Source organism: Nelumbo lutea, chromosome 7 (assembly GCF_056320005.1).
Source record: "Nelumbo lutea isolate HS-2025 chromosome 7, American lotus-T2T, whole genome shotgun sequence".
Taxonomy (NCBI): domain Eukaryota; kingdom Viridiplantae; phylum Streptophyta; class Magnoliopsida; order Proteales; family Nelumbonaceae; genus Nelumbo; species Nelumbo lutea.
Window position 1 is genome coordinate 5,536,117 of NC_142690.1, and position 21,451 is coordinate 5,557,567.

At 40.1% G+C, this 21,451-nt stretch overlaps 2 protein-coding genes across 2 annotated transcripts; one reads left to right on the forward strand and one right to left on the reverse strand.

Annotated features, from left to right (window-relative positions):
- Positions 1-612: 612 nt before the first annotated feature.
- On the forward strand, positions 613-2,392 carry LOC148844802 (serine/threonine-protein kinase UCNL-like). The gene has a single exon (XM_088954113.1). The coding sequence runs from the start codon at positions 936-938 to the stop codon at positions 2,148-2,150; it is 1,215 nt and encodes a 404-aa protein (XP_088810239.1). The 5' UTR covers positions 613-935; the 3' UTR covers positions 2,151-2,392.
- Positions 2,393-4,783: 2,391 nt separating this feature from the next.
- LOC148844803 (sm-like protein LSM7) lies at positions 4,784-20,488 on the reverse strand. The gene is made up of 6 exons (XM_088954114.1): positions 20,341-20,488; positions 19,955-20,036; positions 19,755-19,836; positions 17,253-17,324; positions 16,600-16,652; positions 4,784-5,161 (listed from the first exon to the last, which is right to left on the reverse strand). The coding sequence occupies exons 2-6, from the start codon at positions 19,955-19,957 to the stop codon at positions 5,072-5,074; spliced, it is 300 nt and encodes a 99-aa protein (XP_088810240.1). The 5' UTR covers positions 19,958-20,036; positions 20,341-20,488; the 3' UTR covers positions 4,784-5,071.
- Between the last annotated feature and the right edge of the window lie 963 nt (positions 20,489-21,451).

Sequence of the window (21,451 nt, forward strand, 5' to 3'; positions counted from 1 at the left end):
GGCCTTAAAAAACTAAGGTAACGGACCCCCACCCCTCACACAGTACACCATGGAGACCCTTGGATTAATAGCGAGACCCATGTGACGGCCCCACAACTTTACTTTGACATTTTTGCCCTCGTATGTCCTACAACAACACACGTATAAATTCAATATATTTATTATACGCATAATTTAGTAAATCGGGAAGGATCATTCCAATGCTTATTTGACAGTTTTGCCCTCATATATCCTATCACCTCACACGTGTAAATTCAATATATTCAATATACGAATATTTTAGTAAATTTAATATACGGCTCCGGAGGATCGGGTTTACCCTAATGCCGTATAGCCCGTATGGATACAAATGGTAAAATCCCAAAATCCGTTTCCCAAACGAAAAAAACCCGCTCCAGGCCTCCATCCCAATTTGACATTTCTGCCCTCGTGCGTCCTGCCACCTCACACGTGTACATTCCCTCCTTTGTTCTAGAACGAAAGCCTACTCTTTAACCAACTCACCGGAACTAAAAAGCCCCAAAATTGGGAATCATTGTAGCATACCCTCAACTCCTCACACCTATCATACACCGAATCCGTCCAATGATTTAAGATCATAATTTTAGCCAATCCGCGTCATCATAACGGTTCAATCAGTTAAGCAGGTCCGATCAGACGGTTTAGACAGTCAGTCATGGGTCCCACTATCATAGGTGGCGCCACCTAGAAGCCCAGTTGTAGAATAAGTTCCAATGGTGACGGGACTAGCGAACATTTGCCATTAAAATACTTTTATTATGGAAAAGCCAGAAAAAACAGAAAAAGAAAATAAATAGAAACCCAGTAACGAGAGAGACCTCAAATCAAAACCACCTCCTTTCCTTCCCTCCCTTCTCTGAGAGAGTCTTTCTACATCTTCATCGTCGCTCGAGTCTCTCTCCATCGCTGTCGCAATGGAGACAAGTCCGCCGGAGCTGGACCTCGACAAGTTGAGAGCGATAAGGGTAGTGGGCAGAGGAGCCATGGGCACCGTCTTCTTAGCTTACGAAAAGGAAGCAGACCCGTCTGCGCACCACCCTTTCGCGCTCAAAGTCGTGGAGAAATGCAGCTTCCACTGCAAATTCGACGCTGATCGACGTGCCCGTTGGGAGGTTTCAGTTCTTTCCCGTCTCAACCACCCTTTCCTTCCAACCCTCCTCGGCAGCCTCGAGACGGGCGAGTTCTTAGCTTGGGCTGTCCCTTACTGTCCCGGCGGTGACCTCAATGTGCTCCGCTACCACCAGACCGACCGCGTGTTCTCACCCACCGTCATACGCTTCTACGTCGCCGAAATCGTATGCGCTCTGGAGCATCTCCATGGTATGAATATCGTATACCGCGACCTCAAGCCCGAGAACGTACTGATACAGCAATCCGGCCATGTCACCCTCACCGACTTCGACCTCTCCCGGACTCTAAACCCCAGAAAGCCGAAGCCAACAAACACGCCAGATTTCGTGGAGGTGGTGGTTCCTGATGCTAGGCCCAAGCATCGACGGAATTTGACTCGCCTCGTGTCTGTAATGACAGAGAAAGGGTTGAAGAAAGTAAGGTCAGCCCGTGTTTCTCCGGTGAGCCGCCGGAAACCAAGCTTCTCTAATGGAGAACGGTCCAACTCGTTCGTGGGCACAGAAGAGTACGTATCGCCCGAGGTCGTAAGAGGTGACGGGCACGAGTTCGCCGTCGATTGGTGGGCACTCGGGATTTTGACGTACGAGATGATGTATGGGAAAACCCCATTTCGGGGGAAGAACCGAAAGGAAACGTTTCGTAACGTACTGATGAAATCCCCTGAGTTCATCGGCAGACGAACAGCTCTAACGGATTTGATCAGACGGTTGCTAGAGAAAGACCCTACTCGACGTTTAGGATATAACAGGGGTGCGGTGGAGATCAAAGAGCATGCCTTCTTTCGCGGGTTAAGGTGGGACCTGCTAACGGAGGTGTCACGGCCACCGTTTCTGGCGTTAATGGAGGAGGACGAGGAGGACGAGGACTCACGACCGGAGCAAATGCCGGCGACCACCATTGACATTAGGGATTACTTCCGGAACCTAAGAGCGCCACGGTCAGTGCCTCCGTCGCCATCGTCGGAGTGCCGGAAAGAAGCGTCGTTGGCCGAGTTCTAACCCCTACAAGTGTAAAAGTTAGTTATCTTCTCCGGTTTGTACATAGAACAAGAAAAAGAGCAAACTGAGCAAGTACAACCCCCCCCCCCCCCCCCCCACCTCCACCACGGCCACGACTCACGAACGCGAGTAATTGATGTTAGGGAGAGTTTGGCTTTGGCTGTGTTAATGTTGCATTAAAAAAGCTCTCTTTGTACTTTTTTACTTTTTAGTTTTAATCCTCCTCTAACTCTTTTAACTCCTACCGTCTGTCTTAATCACAACCACATATCCGGAATATTATACGTTGTGTAATCACCACTAATTACACTCATAAGTGGGACCCACAGTGGGACGTTACGAAATGTTCCAGATGTGTGCGATATATTTTCGATCTACCTGTACGCATCTAACATTTTGCATGGATACATGCAGCGTATGCCACGTGTATCTGGTATCTGCCCCAGGCTTAGAAGTTAGAACAAGAGGGTCGTACCGCTGGCACTTTCTTTGAGCTCTGGGGTAAGGCTACAGTGAGACACGGGGTAGGACAGCTTAGGGTGGGTGAAATAGAGAAGAGAAGAGAACTTTTAGAACTACGTAGTACGTACTACTCTGAATTCAGGGCTAGGTAGAGGCGATCTGGCGCTTAGCGATACACCAAAACTGGGTGGAGCCCAGCTCATGCCTGACGATCGGCAGCTTTATCGAACGGTAAAAAGGTGGCAACGCACACTTACATCTTAATCCTATCTTACCTTTAACGGCAAAAGAGGTCGTCCCCACACCCCCACATTTCACGCGCAGGCAGGACGGTAAGTCCCCCTTTTTAATCCACCGAGAGTCCGGGACCATCTTCACATAAGCTCGACCCTCATCAGAAGACGCCTCAGTGTAACTTTTGATCTTGCACCGTTGGATCCTGGCCCACTGTGGAGCGTCCATTTGGAATCGCTCCTCAGCCATGCACACGTAAAATGCAAGCCGTTGGATGAGGGAATAATGACGCTATTATGGGACATATATGGCATCATAATTCCACATCCAACAGCGCATGATTTCTCTCCCTGGGGCTGGTCCCACCGCACCAGTTCCGGTTCCATACTTCCATTCCGCCAAAGGAAAGAAAGGTAGGAAAAGTAGTAAATCGAGAAATGATCCAATGAGGCGACCGGCTCAGACCAAAGTTTAAAACAACTAAGACTGAACTGATGAGTTATTTTCTCCGTGCAGTGCAGACTGTGCAAACGCAGCAGCGCCACGCCAAATGATTTAAATCAATTCAACCGGGCAAGCAACCTGAACCAGTGTTGTCAGACCCGGATCGGATGGTCAAACCGTTAAACCGGTGACTCAGAGGGCCCACTTTTGCATGCCAATCAAATGGTTAAGATCGAGGCAATCATGTGGCCGGGAGGGACCCATTCAGAGCTTACTGAAGCACAGACCATAACGACTTTCAGCAGTTCTACACTTCTACTCCCAAGGTCCAAAAGGGGGAGACTGTTTTTAGTCCCTAGTGCCAACGGATTCGTTGCATAAAATAAAATATGTGGAGGCCCCCATCTGATGACTGGTCTCATTCCAACGCGAATTCGCCAGTTTTCTCCAGCAGAGAAAAGAGAGAGAGTCTCTGAGCATCGAAAAATTCTGGCTAAACCAGGGAATAGAATCAGGGAATCGGGTATTATATCTCAGTGATTGATGATTGTCAAAGAATTACATCTCTCGTGACTCCGCTTTGCCACTGTTTGATGATGCCCCACAGCCGCTACCAACCAAAAGCTTCTGTTGTCTTCCTCCTTACTGTTGCAAGTGTGAAGCAATGTATTGGGCCTTGAAACCTCACAGCAGAGCAGACAACTTGAATCTGATTAAGGCATAAGACCCAAAGGGAAGGCTGGGCCTTGGCGCCTTGCATTTCCCTGATAGGTAACAACAGACGTCCCCACTAGCCTGTGTCTGCATTCATATCTTGCTAGTTGCTCCTCCTTTTATGACACCCACCCTCTCTCATTTCATCTAATATCCCTCCCAATTTCCCCTGATTTCAGAGGTACAAAAAAGGGGGTTAAAAGGTACCCATGTGCATTTCTTCCTCCCTGCACATATTCGGCTAATTCCGGCCACGTAGCGAAAGCCAGTCGTGTATACACTCCCCTGGAAGGGGTGGTCCACCATGTTATGGTTTGCTGAATCTCCGACGTCTTGTGTATGTCGATGACCCCCTAACACTGTTGAGCTTGTTCCACCATCAATTCTGCCTCTTCCCCAGTAGCTACATACAACAACTAGGTGCTTCCACAATTAAAGCCAAAAGCCAACCGGATGGATGGACTAGAGATCATCACACGCATCACCAGACAAGAACCATTCTTAACTGCCCTACCACCACGCTTGCTTCCGCAATGCAATGCTCCCATTTGACAACCTATGCTTGGAACCTTGACTTGACATTTACGTAACCGAAACCTGATCCCACTGCAATTATCGCATACTGAATTAATTAATGCCATTGAATAAACTACGACCAAGAACAGAGATCGATCCTAGCAAACAAGTCGCACATCATTAGTTGGATTTCTACTTAGGGGGTACTTAAAAAAGATTGATAAGTAAATAACCATATCTTAAATATTCTAGGCACCGTTGGATTAGTCAAAGGCGTCCAGCAAAATCAATATTCTGCCGGGGAACAGTTCTCATTCAGCACTGGAATTTCAGCAACCAATTTACATGAAAATCAGAAAATGTACTGCATATTTGCATGTTAAATATCACGAGGCCCAACATCATTTCATTCCAGGTGTGTTCTAGTTGGGTTCCCCCTGCCTTTGAACAAACTGACAACTCAAAATTAACTGATAGATACAAATTCAAGAGCAGGGAACACTAGCATTTACTTAGCAGGGTTCGTAATTAAAGGGATTATTAGATATAGATTAAGCCCCATCTGGCTGGACGAAGGGATTGGCTATCTCGTCTGTACCATCTGTTGGGGATACAAGCATCACCGCTGTTCCCCTACATACCTGCAATAAATTTAGCAGTCAGTGCAGTAATTGATGACAAAATCCTTGCTAACATGAATTCTCCATTCATTGTGTTCGTGTGTCTGAGTATGGAAATGAGCAACCATAGGGATGTGTTTAAAGTTTTTATTTATTTTTTGATATCTGGATAAGTTTTAGTGACTGCTTTGCTTCAGGGAAGGCTGAAAACTGAATGCTGTCTGAGTTCCCAAGAAACCACATTTCTGCTTTCTTTCACAATATACATTTCAGATATGACTGAAATGCCATCTGATTAATAAAGTCTTATAGAAATAGTTGATAACTAATGCTCTTCACTGAACTACTCCTTAATGGTGGGTTTTCTGTAATGTTGCATAGGAGTGGCAGGGAAAAATATTTTATTTGAATAGGAAAGTTAAAAGGTCATTACCCTTTTTGGCACAAAGTGGCCACTCTTAGAATTAAACATACACTTGACATTTTTTTCTTTAAATAGTAAAACATCCCTCCTGAATCTTACTTCCTCTCTTATTCCCTCACTATCTTCCTTTGTTCATTGGTATTTCCGTTATTAAGTATTTATAATCCTTAAACAGAACATCCCTCCCAAATCCTTAAACATCTCTCTCTTGCTTTTTTGCATATTTTTAGATTTTTTCATCATTAACAAAAAATATTACTTCTTCACACTTATTTTTGTCTTACATAATGAATATATAATATTAGAAATATGCTAATTTTTTCTGTAAAAGTTCTGTATTTTCTCATATTTGTTTAAATTTTATCTATTTATTATATTTTTATTATTTAATTATGACATCCATAGGTTGATCTATTTGACCCAAATGGTTGAACCACTAACCCAACGCAGCAACACCTAGACAGAAATATGGTCCCATTCCAGATTGGTCTTAAAAATACTGCTAGGAAGGGTTTTTTTCATGTGATACAAGTCTCCCCCTCCTTTCCCACTTTTTAACACCAAAATGGTGTGATTCCACTAAAGAATTGAGAAATGTAATCCTAGCTTTTTCCCAAGTCATCTCATGGCATAACACAAACCAAACATGGGAAGGGAAGAATATTCAAGAGTAATCCTTGTTCTCTTCCCATCCCACAAACCAAACAAAGACTAAGTTTTATGCAGCATTTTTGATGGCTAAGTTTAAGCCAAGTCTAGAAAAAGCAAGCTGAGGGTAAGTTGAAGTCAAACAACCATGCCGCTTTGTCATCCGCTTCCAGTTTGATAATAATTCCTTCAGACTTTATTGATAGAAAAAAAAAATTAACTTCAGACTTTTTAGTTACTTCCAGCTAAACAAGCAAAAGTCTTTGTGGTTTGCCATCATTTTTAACTTGTGGGTCTGTCTGGTTGTAGATTCTATGGGCTTTGGTTCATTGATAATTGGCAATCCCATGGGTCCCGATTCACTAACAGCAAACAGAATCACACACTAAACATGTGGGTAATTTGAACCAACGTGTGAATAATTGGAAAAAGGAAGGGGTTTTCTAAAGCACTTTCTGTCAAAGCTAAAATATCTAATGGAGGGGAAAAAACAACCACCAACATTTCCTACAAGGGAAAACATTCAAGAGCCAATGGCTCTACAAAAGGAAATTTGGTTTGATCTAACATTAAGGAATCCAAAATCTTCAGCATGGTACTACAAGAAAGGGGCTGAAGTTGTTTTCGAAGAGTGTTTCCCAGTTCTTGACCAGTCTATGATTGATGTTCTACAAGATGGCATAATGTAGTGGAGCAATGAAACTAAAGTTAAAGTTGCAGACAAGGCTTCAAACCAAGATGTGAATATGTCGATAACCACTATGAAGATTTACCAAGTAATGGAACAATCGATATTAACCTAAAAAAGGTGATGAATCAATTAAAAAGGAAAAAGAAGTTTTAGATCTACAAGGAAAAAGACTCAAATCAACAAAATAATGGATATGGAGTAAATTGTCATTTAGGAGTGCATTGTTTTGAATATCTTTTCCTGGTTATGTTACAGCCACAGTTTATATTGAACTTTCCCATGAACCATTTTTGAAACTCCTAGCATCACTCTTCAACCAAACTTAGGAAGCAAGCCAGTTTTCATCAGGCAGGGATCAGATACCAACAAAACTCTACCAACCCGTCCCAACAATCCACTGTAGCCCCACTTTGGGAACATCTCCCTTGTCATTCATGGGAAGATGTTCCCGCAGCTGCAATGGCTGGCTGGGACATTGTTGGCACCCTGTGTTGGTAGCAGATCCAAACTCACTTTCATCCTTAAAAGTTCTTTAAAACTTGAGGATGAATTCTTACCATCCAGGGATGAATTATGTGGTGCTAGAGGCTAAGGGCCTGTAGCTCTCATGAATCAAGACCAGCCAGCAATTAGGTATTCACAAATCCAATATGAACCTAGGCCCATTCACTGGGCCCACAAAGTTGCTCCACCAAGCCTTAAGCCTAATAACAAGTCAATGATTGGAGTTAAGTTCCAAAAAAATGGGCTAATTTCTAAAAGCCCAATAGGTTAGATATCAATTCAAATGGACCCACACAATATGGATTTAATTCTCTCGATCAAATCTTCGATTGGATTTCAGTACATGCTGAACCATTGTTCTAAAAGGCTTAAGCCTTGAAGTGTGAGCCGTATGCCAAGAGGCAAGGCGCACAGATTTTGCCTCAAGGCTTAAGCCTCACAATTTTGATGTGAGATGTGAGGCTTAAGCCTTTGTTAGAATGAGGTGTAAGCCTCAAGCCTCAAGGCGTGAGGTGTATCCTGAGGCATAAAAAAAGCATAAGGCTCAAGTATCAATGATTACTTAGTGAATTAATGCAAAAAAATATACATTTTTATAATCTAAAACTTAAAGAAAAACATTTTAATAATTATAGGCCAAATAAAAAATAAAAGAGAAAAACCAATAAGGCAAATCAAATTCTATTAGTTTTTCAGGATGTTTTAAGAGAGTTAAATGCAAAAAAGGACTAATCAAGCTCTTAGTTTCTTTTAGATAAATTAAGTGAGATTTTTCTTATATACTAAATGTAATGTCCCAATTTTGTTATTTTTCTCATTTTATCAAATCAACTAAGTTGTTTCCATTCTTCTAAATTGGTTTTTTACATGAAATGTAAAATGTTTATAATTGTTAGTTTATTAGTTATTATTTTATTTAATTCTTAAATGCTGAAAATTATTGCTTATAAACTTCTAGTTTATGGATTTGTGTACTTTATATCATTTTAATTTGGCATATTATATGTTATTTTCATCATTTTACAAACTTTAATTATTTTTTCCCTTAAACTTTGTGGCTTACGCCTTGAGGCTTATGCCTCACCTTTTTGGGCCATTACGCCACAACCATGCCTTTAGCCTTTTAAAACCTTGTGCTGAACAAAGACATTAAATTGGCATGAACTTTAAAATAACATTAAGGTGACTTGGACCTGTGACCTATTTCTTAGATATGATGATATGCTACCATTGATCTATTACATTGTTTGTGTTTATTCTGTGTTTATTCTGTGTCATTAATATTTATATTGATTAGATACAGATAATTTTGAATAAAATGTAAATTAGGAGACTTGAACCCTAGTCACTTAGTATCAAAAGTTAAGAAATAGACCATCTAACCACTGCTTACATATGTTATAAAATACAATATATAGTACAGGTATTACCAATACAGGCTTCCCAAAGAGAGGTGAGGTGCAAATTCTCTCAATCAGCAAAAAAAGCAAAAACAATTACGTCCGCACCTAATACATTCATGCCCTAGTAACCCCTTGCTTAGCTAGAGTATCAGCAAAAGCATTGGCTGTCCTCACCCACTGAATTCTCAAGGCCATGTTTCTCCTTTCTCGTAAGCCATTTAAATTTCATCATCTCATTTCTGTAACCCCAAATTACAGCTTTCGGTTCCTTTAACCATCCCACCACTACCACCTTAGAATCACATTCAATTACCAACTTCTCCAAGTTCGATTCACTTGCAATTTGCATTCCCTGTAATATTGCAAACAACTCAGATCTATTAGAGTCTCCCACCCCCATCGGGCCTAGAAAGTGGCAATGATATGTCCTTCCTAATTCCTCAAAACTCCCCCTGGAGTTGGGGGAGGGACAGATGTATGCAACCTTACCCCCTGCACATAAGAGAGGCTATTTCCAAGATTTGAACCCTGGTCACCCAGGTTGCAATGGAGCAACCCAACCATTATGGTTAGACTGTTTGACCCACAGGCATTCAAACTGTTTGACCCATGGCCCTGCATACATTCTAGTTTTGTGTCCAATATGAGTCTTACAACATTGTAAGAAACCTATCAAGCTTACAACAAACCAGGTTTTTATCTTTCTTGTTCCTAATCTGACCTTGTAGAGTGTGCATTCTGGAGAAAAATGTGTTTGGGTTGTATTAGAGTTGTTCATGGGCCGGGTAGCCCGACGGCCAGCCTGGCCTAGCACGATCTAAGTTGGGCTTGGACAGGATTTCAGGCCCCTGGGCTCGGGCTCGGGCTCAGGCCTAAAACACCGGGCCCGACCTTTTTTTAAGCCAGGCTCAGGCTTTCTCAAAAAAGTCGAGCCAGAGCCCGACTTGATAATGTATTATATAATAAAAATATATTTTATATAGTAAATATTCATATACATAATATTTTTTTCGTTATTATTCTTCTCTTTTTTCAAGTAATAGTGAGATCTTTCATTATTTTTTAGGTTTTGAGGTCTTCTAATATAAACAACAGTTTTTATAGAATAAAAAAGAAAAAAATCTTTTTCCAATTTTCTAGTTAGAGTCGGGCTTGGGCCTAGGATTCAGGCTTGGTCTCAAGACCTAGGCCCGATAGTCGGGCCGGGCTCAGGCTTGAGTATATTTTGTTAATATAGAGACAAAGCCCAGCCCAAACCTGGCCTGACCCGGTCCATGAACAGGTCTAGGTTGTATCTATCTCCAAACCTAAATTAAAATTCCTGAAACCCTTGACAATTCTTTTCCCACCTTTGTTTATAAAATTTCACAAAACCTCCAAAGTGGGCTTCTGCCAGGCTGGACATTTGGACACTTGTACATCACTCAACACCAAAAGAAAATCATCTGCCACTGCTCAACATAGCAATTGTTCAATTCCAAATTATTTGCCAACCCCAACACCAAAAATAGAGACCCAAAGCCCCCAACACCTTTTTTTCTGAAAAGGTAATGTACAATGCGAGTGTAGAAAAAGAACTTTCACAGCAAGGCTTTAATTAGTCACAAATAATTTTCAGAAGAAAATAATTGTAGGATGTTTTCTCCTGAATTATTTGTAGACTACCAACCAAGAATATAGCATACAACACATCTTTTTTGCCACCATCTCTTCCAAACAAACTTTGTTTTAGAAAATGCTTATATTTCTTTGACCCCAAAGCACCTTTCCCAATTTCTTTGTATCCAACTCTCTCTTTCTCTCCCAAATGATGAAGATCTGCGTCATTCTTATAATGGCGTCCAACCAATTTCCTCTACTTGTCACTGTCTGACCCCCATATGCTCCAAACTGATCTAGATTACCAAGGGACTCCCCAAACTTTGCTTTAAATAAAATGTCATGCTACTCGGTGATGAAAAGCATAAATAAGTAATCAGATATTCTCTAGATATGTTTTTGCCACATAAAACAACTCTAGGGGTATTGATGAGCTTTAGAAAATGCTTATATTTCTTTGACCCCAAAGCACCTTTCCCAATTTCTTTGTATCCAGCTCTCTCTTTCTCTCCCAAATGATGAAGATCTGTGCCATTCTTATAATGGCATCCGACCAATTTCCTCTACTTGTCACTGTCTGACCCCCATATGCTCCAAACTGATCTAGATTACCAAGGGATTCCCCAAACTTTGATTTAAATAAAATGTCATGCTACTCGGTGATGAAAAGCATAAATAAGTAATCAGATATTCTCTAGAGATGTTTTTGCCACATAAAACAACTCTAGGGGTATTGATGAGCTTCATCACCTCCTCACTTCCATTCCCAAAAGCTCCTTCTAAAACTAAAATCCCAAATAGTCCAAAAGATGGTTGAGAATGTATAGATACTTGAATGCAGGTCATCATCACCATCATTGTCATCCAAGCCTTACTCCAACTATATGGGATCAACTACACGAATCCTATTTTGCCATTTTGTTCTCTTTAAAGCCATATCCATTCTTAAATTATTTTTTTTATCAGAAACGATAACTTTCACTAGAGATAAATTAAAATGAAATACAGAATTCAACCCTTATCAGAAAAGGTTGATCCAATAAACATCAAACATTACAGCACTGCCCAATAAAGACTCTCCCTTACAGTCCCTTGTTTTGCTAGGGCGTCGGCAAAACCATTTGCTGATCTCCTTACCCACTTGAACCAAACACCCACCTCCCTTGTTATGCTAAGAATTTCCCTTATCATTTGTCTATATTGCCAAATTCCCAGCTTCCCTGATTGCATCCACCCAATTACCAACTTGGAGTCTCCCTCTATCTCAATCTGTTGTAGCCCCAATTGTTTGCCCAGTTTTAAACCTTGATGTAGTGCCAAGATTTCCGCTCTTAAGGAATCTCCAACTCCTATTGGACCTGAAAACAAAGCCATTATCTTGCCTTCATTATCTCTAAAAACACCTCCTATACCAGATGGGCCTAGATTACCTATAGAGCTTCCATCAAAGTTCAATTTCACCCTTTGTTGTGAAGGTGGGGACCAAACTTCCTGTATCATAGCTTTGGAAGTAGTAGTAGATGCCACAGTACCCCAACTTCTATAAATGTCTTCAATTGAGAAATCCTTAAAAAGATCACAAGATTTCAACCAATGACTAACCTTAGTAGTTATTCCTTCCACAACCTCTTCCTTCGATCTACAATTGCCTTTGAAGATCCTATTGTTTTTTTCCTCCCACATTGACCACAATACAATAGCTCTAGTGGCTCTCCACATAATCCTTCCACAAACCGTTGGTTGCTTGTAAAATGCTGGATCAAAGAGGTTCACCACGCTCAAGGAGGGAGTCCACCTACAGCCAAAGAGAGAAGAGAACAAAGACCAAATAAAGAACACAAAGGGACATGAGATTAGTAAATGTGAAATTGTTCCACCAGAGCCCAAACAGAGGCAACAAACATGGGGGGAGAGGCACATATTTGGCCTCTTTTTCCACAATAAATCCAAGGTGTTGATTTTTTGGAGTACCACTTCCCAACAAAAGGCCTGAATTTTAGGGGGTACAGGGCTACCCCACACCTCCTTTGAAGGAAGGTTCCCTATAAGGTTAGAGGTCTGAAGCAAAACGTTATAGAAAGAAGAGCAATTGAAGAAACCAAAGGGGGAAGGTTTCCAACTGAGTGATCAAATCATCAACCATCCCCATTTCAGAATCCCTTAGACCTCTCCTCAAGCCCAAATCCCAGGAGTTATCAACAAACACTAAAGAGATCACTTTCCTTTTGTTTTCAAACAAGGAGTAAATAGAAGGAAATCTATCTCTAAGGAAGTTTTCACCAACCCAAACATCTTCCCAAAACAAGACTTTATTTTCAGCGCAAACATCATATTTGAAATAAGGAAGCATAAGAAGCAAAATACATTGAATAGCTTCAAAGGAGAACACTGAGAAGCCCTAGGGTCAAGTCCTACATCCCAGCCGTTATCTGCCAATCTATGAACACTAACAATCACTCTAGACCAAAGTTTGTCATGTTCCATCGGTAGTCTCCAAATCGATTTCCCCAGCCAAGCCGTGTTTCTAAATCTTATATTTCCTAGCCCAAGGCCTCCATCATCCCTACTCCTAGAAACCACTTCCCACTTCACTTAGTGATCCTTCTAAGTATCCCCTGGTTCCCATAAGAAATCCCCCATTATCTTCTCTAATTGGTTAGCTACTTTCATTGGTACTCTAAAGGCAGACATGAAATAAACTGGTAGGTTGGCTAAGGTTGACTTGATTAAGGTTATCCTACCCCCTAAAGAGATGTAATTCCTCTTCCAATTTGCTAACCTCTTGGAGAATCTTTCAATTACAGGGTACCAAAAACTCTCAACCATTGGGTTCCCTCCCAATGGTAGGCCCCAAATATTGTAAAGGCCAGCCCCCCACTTCACACCCCAAAATCCTAGCTAGGGAATCCACCTCCTCTCCCCCTAAATTAAGCCCTACCACACAACTTTTTCCCCACTTCAATTTAAGATTGGACTTCCTTTCAAATTGAAGCCGACACTTTAAGTTCCATAATTCCCCTTCCTCCCCGTCACAAAACAAGATGAAGTCATATGCAAATTGTAAGTGTGTGACCACCACCTCCTCCCTACCAATCCTCCAACCTCTTATCAAATTGTTAGCATCGGTCCTCGAAATCATGGCACTCAACACATCAGCTACTAGGGTAAAGAGGAATGGGAACAATGGATTTCCTTGCCTAATACTCCTCCTTGCAGGAAAGAAACCCCTAGCTACACCATTCAACAATATTGAGAAATGACATGAAGAAATGCATCCCTTTACCCAAATGCACCATCTCTCCCCAAACCCTCTCCGCTTGAGAACCTCTAGTAAAAATCCCAGTCCACCATTTCATATGCCCTTTCAAGATCTAATTTGCAAACCAACCCCTTTTCCTTTCTCCTCCTCTTCACCTCAACACATTCATTGGCAATAAGTATTTGATCTACAATTTGTCTTCCTTCTACAAAGGCCCTTGATACGGTGAGATTAGAGACGGAAGAATCTTTTTTAATATTAGCGCTAGGACCTTAGAGATGATCTTATACATGCTTCCCGCCAAGCTTATAGATCTGAAATCCTTTGGTTGGAGAGCATCCTTCTTCTTACAAACCAAGGCAATAAAAGTTGCATTTGCTCCCGAGTTAAATTTGCCTCTCTCATAGAACTCTTCAAAAACTCCAACAAATCCTCTCTAATTATCTCCCAACAATCTTGATAGAAGGCCATTGAAAAACCATCAGGCCCAGGAGCTTTAGCTCGATCCATGGAGAAGATTGCATTTCTCACTTCTTGGGCCTCAAATCTTTTTTCCAAAGATTCCAATAAGACACTACCTTCCACCCTCCACTCCAAGTCCTTTAAGCTCTCACTAGGTCTCCCTGGGTTGTCATACACTAATTTGAAGTGATTAACCAAAGCTTGAGCTATATCATCTTCCTTTATCAGCAATTACCCATCCCACTCCAATTTTGAAACAAAATTCTTCCTTCTCCTCCCATTTACCAACAAATGAAAAAACCTTGTATTGATGTCCCCTTCTTTTAGCCATTTGCACCTGGATTTTTGCCTCCAACTTATCTCCTCCTTCCTAAGAAGATCTTCCAATTCCTGTTTCAAATTCCATCTTTCCACCCTACCCTCTTCCCCCAACCTTCTTTCAGTTTCTAGTCCATCTAGCTCCTGCACTCTCTGACTGATTTCCACTTTCCTTTTCTCTAATCTACCAAAAACCCCTTTATTCCAAATCTTGAGTCTAGCTTTCAAGAGTTGTAGTTTCTTGTAAAACCTATACCCCTTCCATCGGAATTCCACTTGGTCCACTTCCCACCATTCTTTTACCTTAGCTAGAAACTCTGGGTGAAGTAACCACATGTTTTCAAACCTAAAAAGGCACAAGCCTCCATTTAGTCTTTCTTAAGACAACCTGATTGGGCAATGATCTGAAATAGGTCTCGGCAATGCTGTAACACCTAAAATCCCCCATTCACCTTCCCAATCCACTGTAAAGAGGAACCTATCCAATCGACAACAGGTAGAGTTTTCTTGGAAGTTTGACCAGGTAAAATTTGCTTGCTGAAGAGGAAGGTCCCGCAATGCAAAATTCTCCACAAAGAGATTAAACTTCCTCATGCTAGATGTAATCCTATGACTAGGGTTATTGGACTCGTTCAAGAATCTTATTAGGCTGAAATCCCCACCCAAACACCAAGGGCCATCCCACAAACCCCTAATGGCTACTAGTACTTACAGAAACCTTCCCTTTCCTTGTAAGAGGTGGGACCATAGACATTAGTTAGCACCCAAGCCCACCCATCTACATTTCTCTTCAATTTTATTGACACCGAGAAGCTCCCAATTAATTCTTCTTCACACTCCTAGTCTTCATTTCTCCACAAAGTAATAATTCCCCTTGAAGCTCCCCACAATTGTACAAAGGCCCAACTCAAATTTCTTGTTGACCATATGCTCCTCACCCATTTCTTGTCCACTTCAGTCAATTTTGATTTTTGTATTAAGACCACATCTGGCTTTTCTCTTCTCAAGAAGTCTTTGATCACTCACCTTTTCTTTGAACTCCCCAAGCCTCTTACGTTCCAGCTTATTAACTTCATGGACAAACATTTCAGGTAGCCCCAACCACCCTCTATACTCCTTTTTTCCATCCTTCCTACCCGTACTCGCTTTATCATAAACCACCCCACTCTTCAACCTCTCCACCTCACTCAGCTTTTTTTTCCTCTTCTTAGAAAGCTCTCCTACCTTCTTACTAGACTCTTCCACCTTCTCATTTCCCTCTTGTTTCTTACCTGACCCCTTCTTCTTTTTCCATTGTCCTTTTGATTTTCCACTATATCCACTTTTCTCCACTATATTGGGAAATTGAATAATCTCCTCCTCAAACCCTACCCTCTTTCACATTCAGCTCCTCTTCCATTCTGATTCTAAATGGTTCCAAGATCAACTCCCAAATTTTGTCCCCTAGTTCTCTCTCTTCTGCTTCTGAATTTATCTCACCCACTACCTCTGGCACTTGTCCTGAATCAAACAAATTGGCAGACTTCATAACTGGGCTGGAATCACCTATAGGCCAGACACACAGGACTTGGGGAAACAGAGTTAGTAACCAAAAACTGAACCTGAAAACAATCCAAACCTTGGGAGGAAGAAGACGCAATATGAGTTGCTGGAATAGCCTGAACCCCTTTTGTTTGACTTTCGTTGGGAATAGGACCCTCGAAATCAAGATCTGGATTGATTGCAGTGGGAAACGGGCAGTTTATAGCTCTGCTTGGAACCAGATTGCCAACACACACCGTACAAGCACCCATTCCCTGGTCTTTACAAAAGATTGAATCCCCCTTTCTCCCTGTTTCGGTTTTCTCCTCACCCGAGCCTGTTTTCTTTCTTTCCAACTCCTTTCTAGGCCGAACCAACTCTCCTGGAAGTTAAAATCATCTTTTACTACTTCTACCCAAGTCCTCTTTGGTCTACCCCTAGCCCTTCTAGATCCCTTCAACTTGCAACAAATCACTTCTTCTTATGAGTGCAATGAAATAGCTTCAGCAATGAACTGGGAAGGTTAAAGTGCTTACAATCATTAAGAACTTTCTATAAAATGATTCCTCATAACAAGAAAAAAAGAGATTCTACGTGAATAAAAATTAGAAATAGTGGAAGAGAACATACTATTAAACCAAGACGACGTGTCTGATCAGTTGTCTTCAGTGGATCATCCGGATCTGCAGTGCAAGGTTAACAAGCAAAACTGCTTAACCTTTTACTCACTCTATCAGAAGCAACCACTATGTTGGAATATAAAAGTACAAGTATGCAATGTTGCAACAAGGGCTGCTAGAAGTGAAAAAAATTGCAGTAACCTCTAGAAAGTGAGTTTTGAAATAAAATGATCAAAACTGAAACCCCAATGTTTCCCTCGAAATTTTAAACCATCAAAAAGTTCCATCTTTGATAGTAGAGCCTTAAATGGATGAATTTTTCAAAATTTGAAACCTTCACTCTAACACAAGCAAACAAACATGTTGCCAAGAGGCCTTCAGCCCAACACCCTCTACCTCTTCCTTTTGCGGTTGAAAAACTTCCCTCATTCTCACTCCTTTTTTTATTTCAACCCTTTGTTTATAACATGAAGTTGATGTATATTGGTACATGTGCTCTTAAATGTGTGCATAAAGATCTTTTTTGATACATCTCAATGCAATCAATCAAGTGCCTTCCTTTTCAAATAAATGAATAAATATAGATAGATAGGATAAAGAAAAGATCAAGAAAATTGCAAAAAAAAAGTTGCCAAATAATTTTTATATGCATTAAGTGAATACCTCTTAGAAATTCTATAGCTTCATCCAGTACAAGGTTCAGTAACTGGTCATATCCTTTCAATGTCCCTGTCACTGCAAGAGAAAATAGTACTCAATCAGATACCACATACTGGACCAAAAAGATAAAATAGTTAATACTATATACTTAGGCACATGCATAAGGATGTAAGATGTATCATAGATGATGGTGCCAACTGGCTCAGTTGGTGAGGTTGTTGCTTATTGTAGTGGAGACTTAGGATCAAATCCCACTGCAACCAGGGTTCAGGGGATTATAGGTTCGGGATCAGGCTACTCCCCCGCGGTTGTGTAGCACCATAAAACAAAACAAAACAAAACAAAACAAAAACAAAAACAAAAACAAAAGAACAGATGTATCATAGCCGAGGCAACCTAGGAGTCATAGAGTTGACTCAGGGAGCCATTTTATTAAGTTATGCTTATGTGGCATTACATTTTATATTCATATTTCATAATAGGTTTAAAGTTCTCAAAATCAGAAATCATAGATTTATTGGATGGTTTGTCCAAAGAAGGGAAGCTTGTGTGATCTGTAATTCCAGCTGCAGTTATGTGGGCAATCTGGTTAGAAAGGAATAACAGGTTATTTGAACAGAAAGCCAAATCTGAAGCTGGGTGATCAACTTTGTAGTGGAAGAGCTGAGGAGCTGGTTGTCTACTTCTGATGTGTTTAGCTCCGGTTCTTTTTTGAGGGTTAATTTTTTTGGGGGGCTCTAATACTGTGTGTACAGCCTCTTGTACAGATCTTTATACTTTCGATACTTAATACAATACTTTACCTTACCTTTTCAAAAAAAAAAAAAAAACTCCAATACAAGGCTAAATATATAGATAATGTAGACAGTGAAATTGTGCATCTGGTCAATTAAGAGGATTCCCTATCTGATGGGCAGTTTTCCATGTCGCAAAAACAGGTGGATCATCTATGGTTTTAATGACTAATCTAATTAGGATTTTTTTCATTAATTTATTTGAACAGAAAATGGAATAAATCTTTATTACCTATCAAAAAAACCTATATTGAGCTTTTAAATCCTCAAACACCAATTTATTCATTTTAAATTGCATAGTGTACATCTGACTAGTGAAATAAGTCACTTCTAGGAATCAATGAAAGTTGACTTGCCTGGGAATCAAAGGAGTCACTGGAATGTATCATTTGGCTCAAAGAAAACATACACAAAAGGAGTCACCACCATGACTTGGCCCCCATCCTTTGGAGTCAACTCAAGAGTTGAAATTTGGAAGGACATGACGTAGATGTTTCAAACATCATGAGAAATATTAATGAACAAAAATACTGAAGTAAGCAATGTCAAATCCACAAGAAAATATAACATGTCATGACCAAAACTAAGTTGGGAATATTCAAATTACTAAATAGTGCATAAACATGAAAAACTACAGTAATACAACCAAGAAATTCAAATATAACTCTTGCAAGCATGGTTTTAAAAAACAACCCAGAAACAGAACCGCTTTGACCACTGGTTCTCAGGTCGAACGGTCCAACCATCTGGTCAACCCTGGTCAAACGGTTTGGGGGTCCAAAACCGGACCCAGAGCGATGACTGGTTCCTGGGTCAAAGAGTCCGACTGGTCCAGTTTTCAAAACCATGCTTGCAAGGTAGCACAATGTACATGGAATGTTAACCCCATCAAAACAAGTCCACTAGACTTCTTCTCTAGAAGACCTACCCTTTTTTAACCACATTGAAGACAATGTTTGGATGGTTATTATGCTTTAGCCACATATTTGCAAAACCATCTTCTTAAGTTTAGAAATTCACAATGAGACCTTATTGTTCTCAAGGGATAAAATAAGAGAGGGAGGAGGAGGAGGAGAGAGAGAGAGAGAGAGAGAAACTAATTGAAAACTGCAAGCATTGCTGTAGTTATTTTCTACGAGTTACAAACACAGATAATATCTAATTCCTGCCACATGCAAAAGGTCTAAAGAGTAGTTAAAAGTCTAACAATGAGAGTATGAAAAAAATATAAGCCAAGCAGTAGGAAATGATGGTGATAATATATTATTAAGTTTCTTTGGCCCGGACGGGACTGGTTCATCTTTAAGAGCAGAGCTGTTGGCCCTACTGCAAGGACTAAACTTATCAAGTTTCTATCGTAAGATGCATACCATTTTTATTGTTTTTTTAGGCAAAATAAGAACTTAAACTTACTATTTAACTATGGGACTATGAGTATGATACAAAAGTTTTGTCCTGCTCCCTATATAATACCGTTTTTTGTTGTTTTCTGTTATCCCCATTCAGGACAGCAGAATTATATTGAGCTTTAATTTTCCTTTAATCTATTACTGTTGATTGTCGAAAAAAGGGCATCTGATTTTCTGTTTAATAACTGAGAGTAAAACAAAAAGTGGCAGAGCTTAAGTTTTCACGAAACAGAACAAACTAGCCCGCATGTCTACAGAGGAAACAAAATATAGAAACGGAAAACCAGAAAAACACAACTGACCTTGTCTTCCACCAGTTAGTTTGACTTGGACACCCTTGTCAACAAACTTTGCCAGATCTAAAACAGTTTCTTTACGGCCTGACTGAAACAACAGTACAAGTAGAAACATAAATTGGCAACAGGAATACCTGAAAAATTCTACTGTTCTAGATAGACCAAATTATATTAAAAAACAAGCATACACATACACATATACGTACCATATTTTTGCACACTCGCAGTTGCCACTCGAGCCTTCAGAAAATACCAACAAAGGGTTGCCCGTAATGCGACCGCCCCTCCCTGTTTTGGACATAAATCAATAAACCCTAAACCCTTACAAACCAACGGCGCATAGAAAAGAATGATATATGTGTGGAAGACTTAAAACCAACAATAACAAGCAAACAGAATATGCTAAATGAAGAAAAATCTCCGTTTATACGAGTGATAATCTCGTGAAGATGAACAAAGAAGAACTGATAATCAACTTATTACTTGGATGAAATTCAGGAAACTTAGTAACAAAAAAATAAATAAATAGACAGAGCAGATTTCATCAAACGGGATCAAATGGAGGATGATGGAAAAAGAGTTGGAGATTTACTTCTGTGTTCCGTTATAGTGAGAGAAGCACGAGCGGCAGGCTTCGTCTTCTCTTTCCCGCTACGTCTGTGACGGGTAACGTTAAGACGACGCTAACCTTAACACTGAGCCTTTGAGGCGGTAATTTACAATCCGAGGCTAGGGGGAGCAAAAAAAAAACACAAAAATCGAACCGGCCGAAAAAATCGGTCGAAACCGAATCGAAAAATCGGTTAATCGAATCGGTCGGTTCGATTTCGATTCGGTGTTTTTATAAAACTGAAGGTATCGGTTCAGTTTTGATTAACCAATATAAAAAAAAAAAAAAATCGACAATTAATCGAACCGATCAGTATACATATATTTTTGCATATTTTATATATTTATGTATATTATATATTTTTATATATATTTATGTATATTTTATATATATTATAAATTAATAATATATATTATATATAAATATATATTTATAATATATTATTTATCATTTATTATTTAAAAAGGGAGATTTCTATATTTAATTAACCTGTGTTAATTGAATTTGACATTAACTAGGAAAAAAATGGAGGATGACGGTTCAGCCCAGGGTCAGAATTTGTAGGCTCAAAGTATTGTTGGGGTAGGTGTCAGCTTGGAATTGATGTCAATTCATGGGCGAGTGTTGATGCATAGAGTGTGAGTATTTGACATTTTAAATGTGTATAAATCTGCATTGGAATTCAGAAATCTGCATGGGGCCTGTCGCCTGTCCATACTTTTCCAAAATTAAAAAAAAAAAAACAGCATTTCCTTTCAAGCTCCGATAGGAGAAATGTCGATTTTCAATTAGATTGTCCACTTCAAACAGGCCGACCGTTCGAACCAAACAGTTTGACCAAAAAAATTAAAAAGTTTAAAAATTAAAAAAATAAAAAATAGTTAAAACCATTTGAACGATTAAATGCCCGGGTCAGCGGTTTGCTGACCAAAATCAATGGTTTTGGGCAAATTTCCAATTTTGAGGAAAACCGAAACCAATCACCTGATTGGTTCCCAGTTTTCGATCTGGTTTTGAAAACCATGCTAGAGGTATCTCAATTAATCCCTCTTTATCATTTTTGTCCCTGTAAAATACATTTTTGGGAGAATCT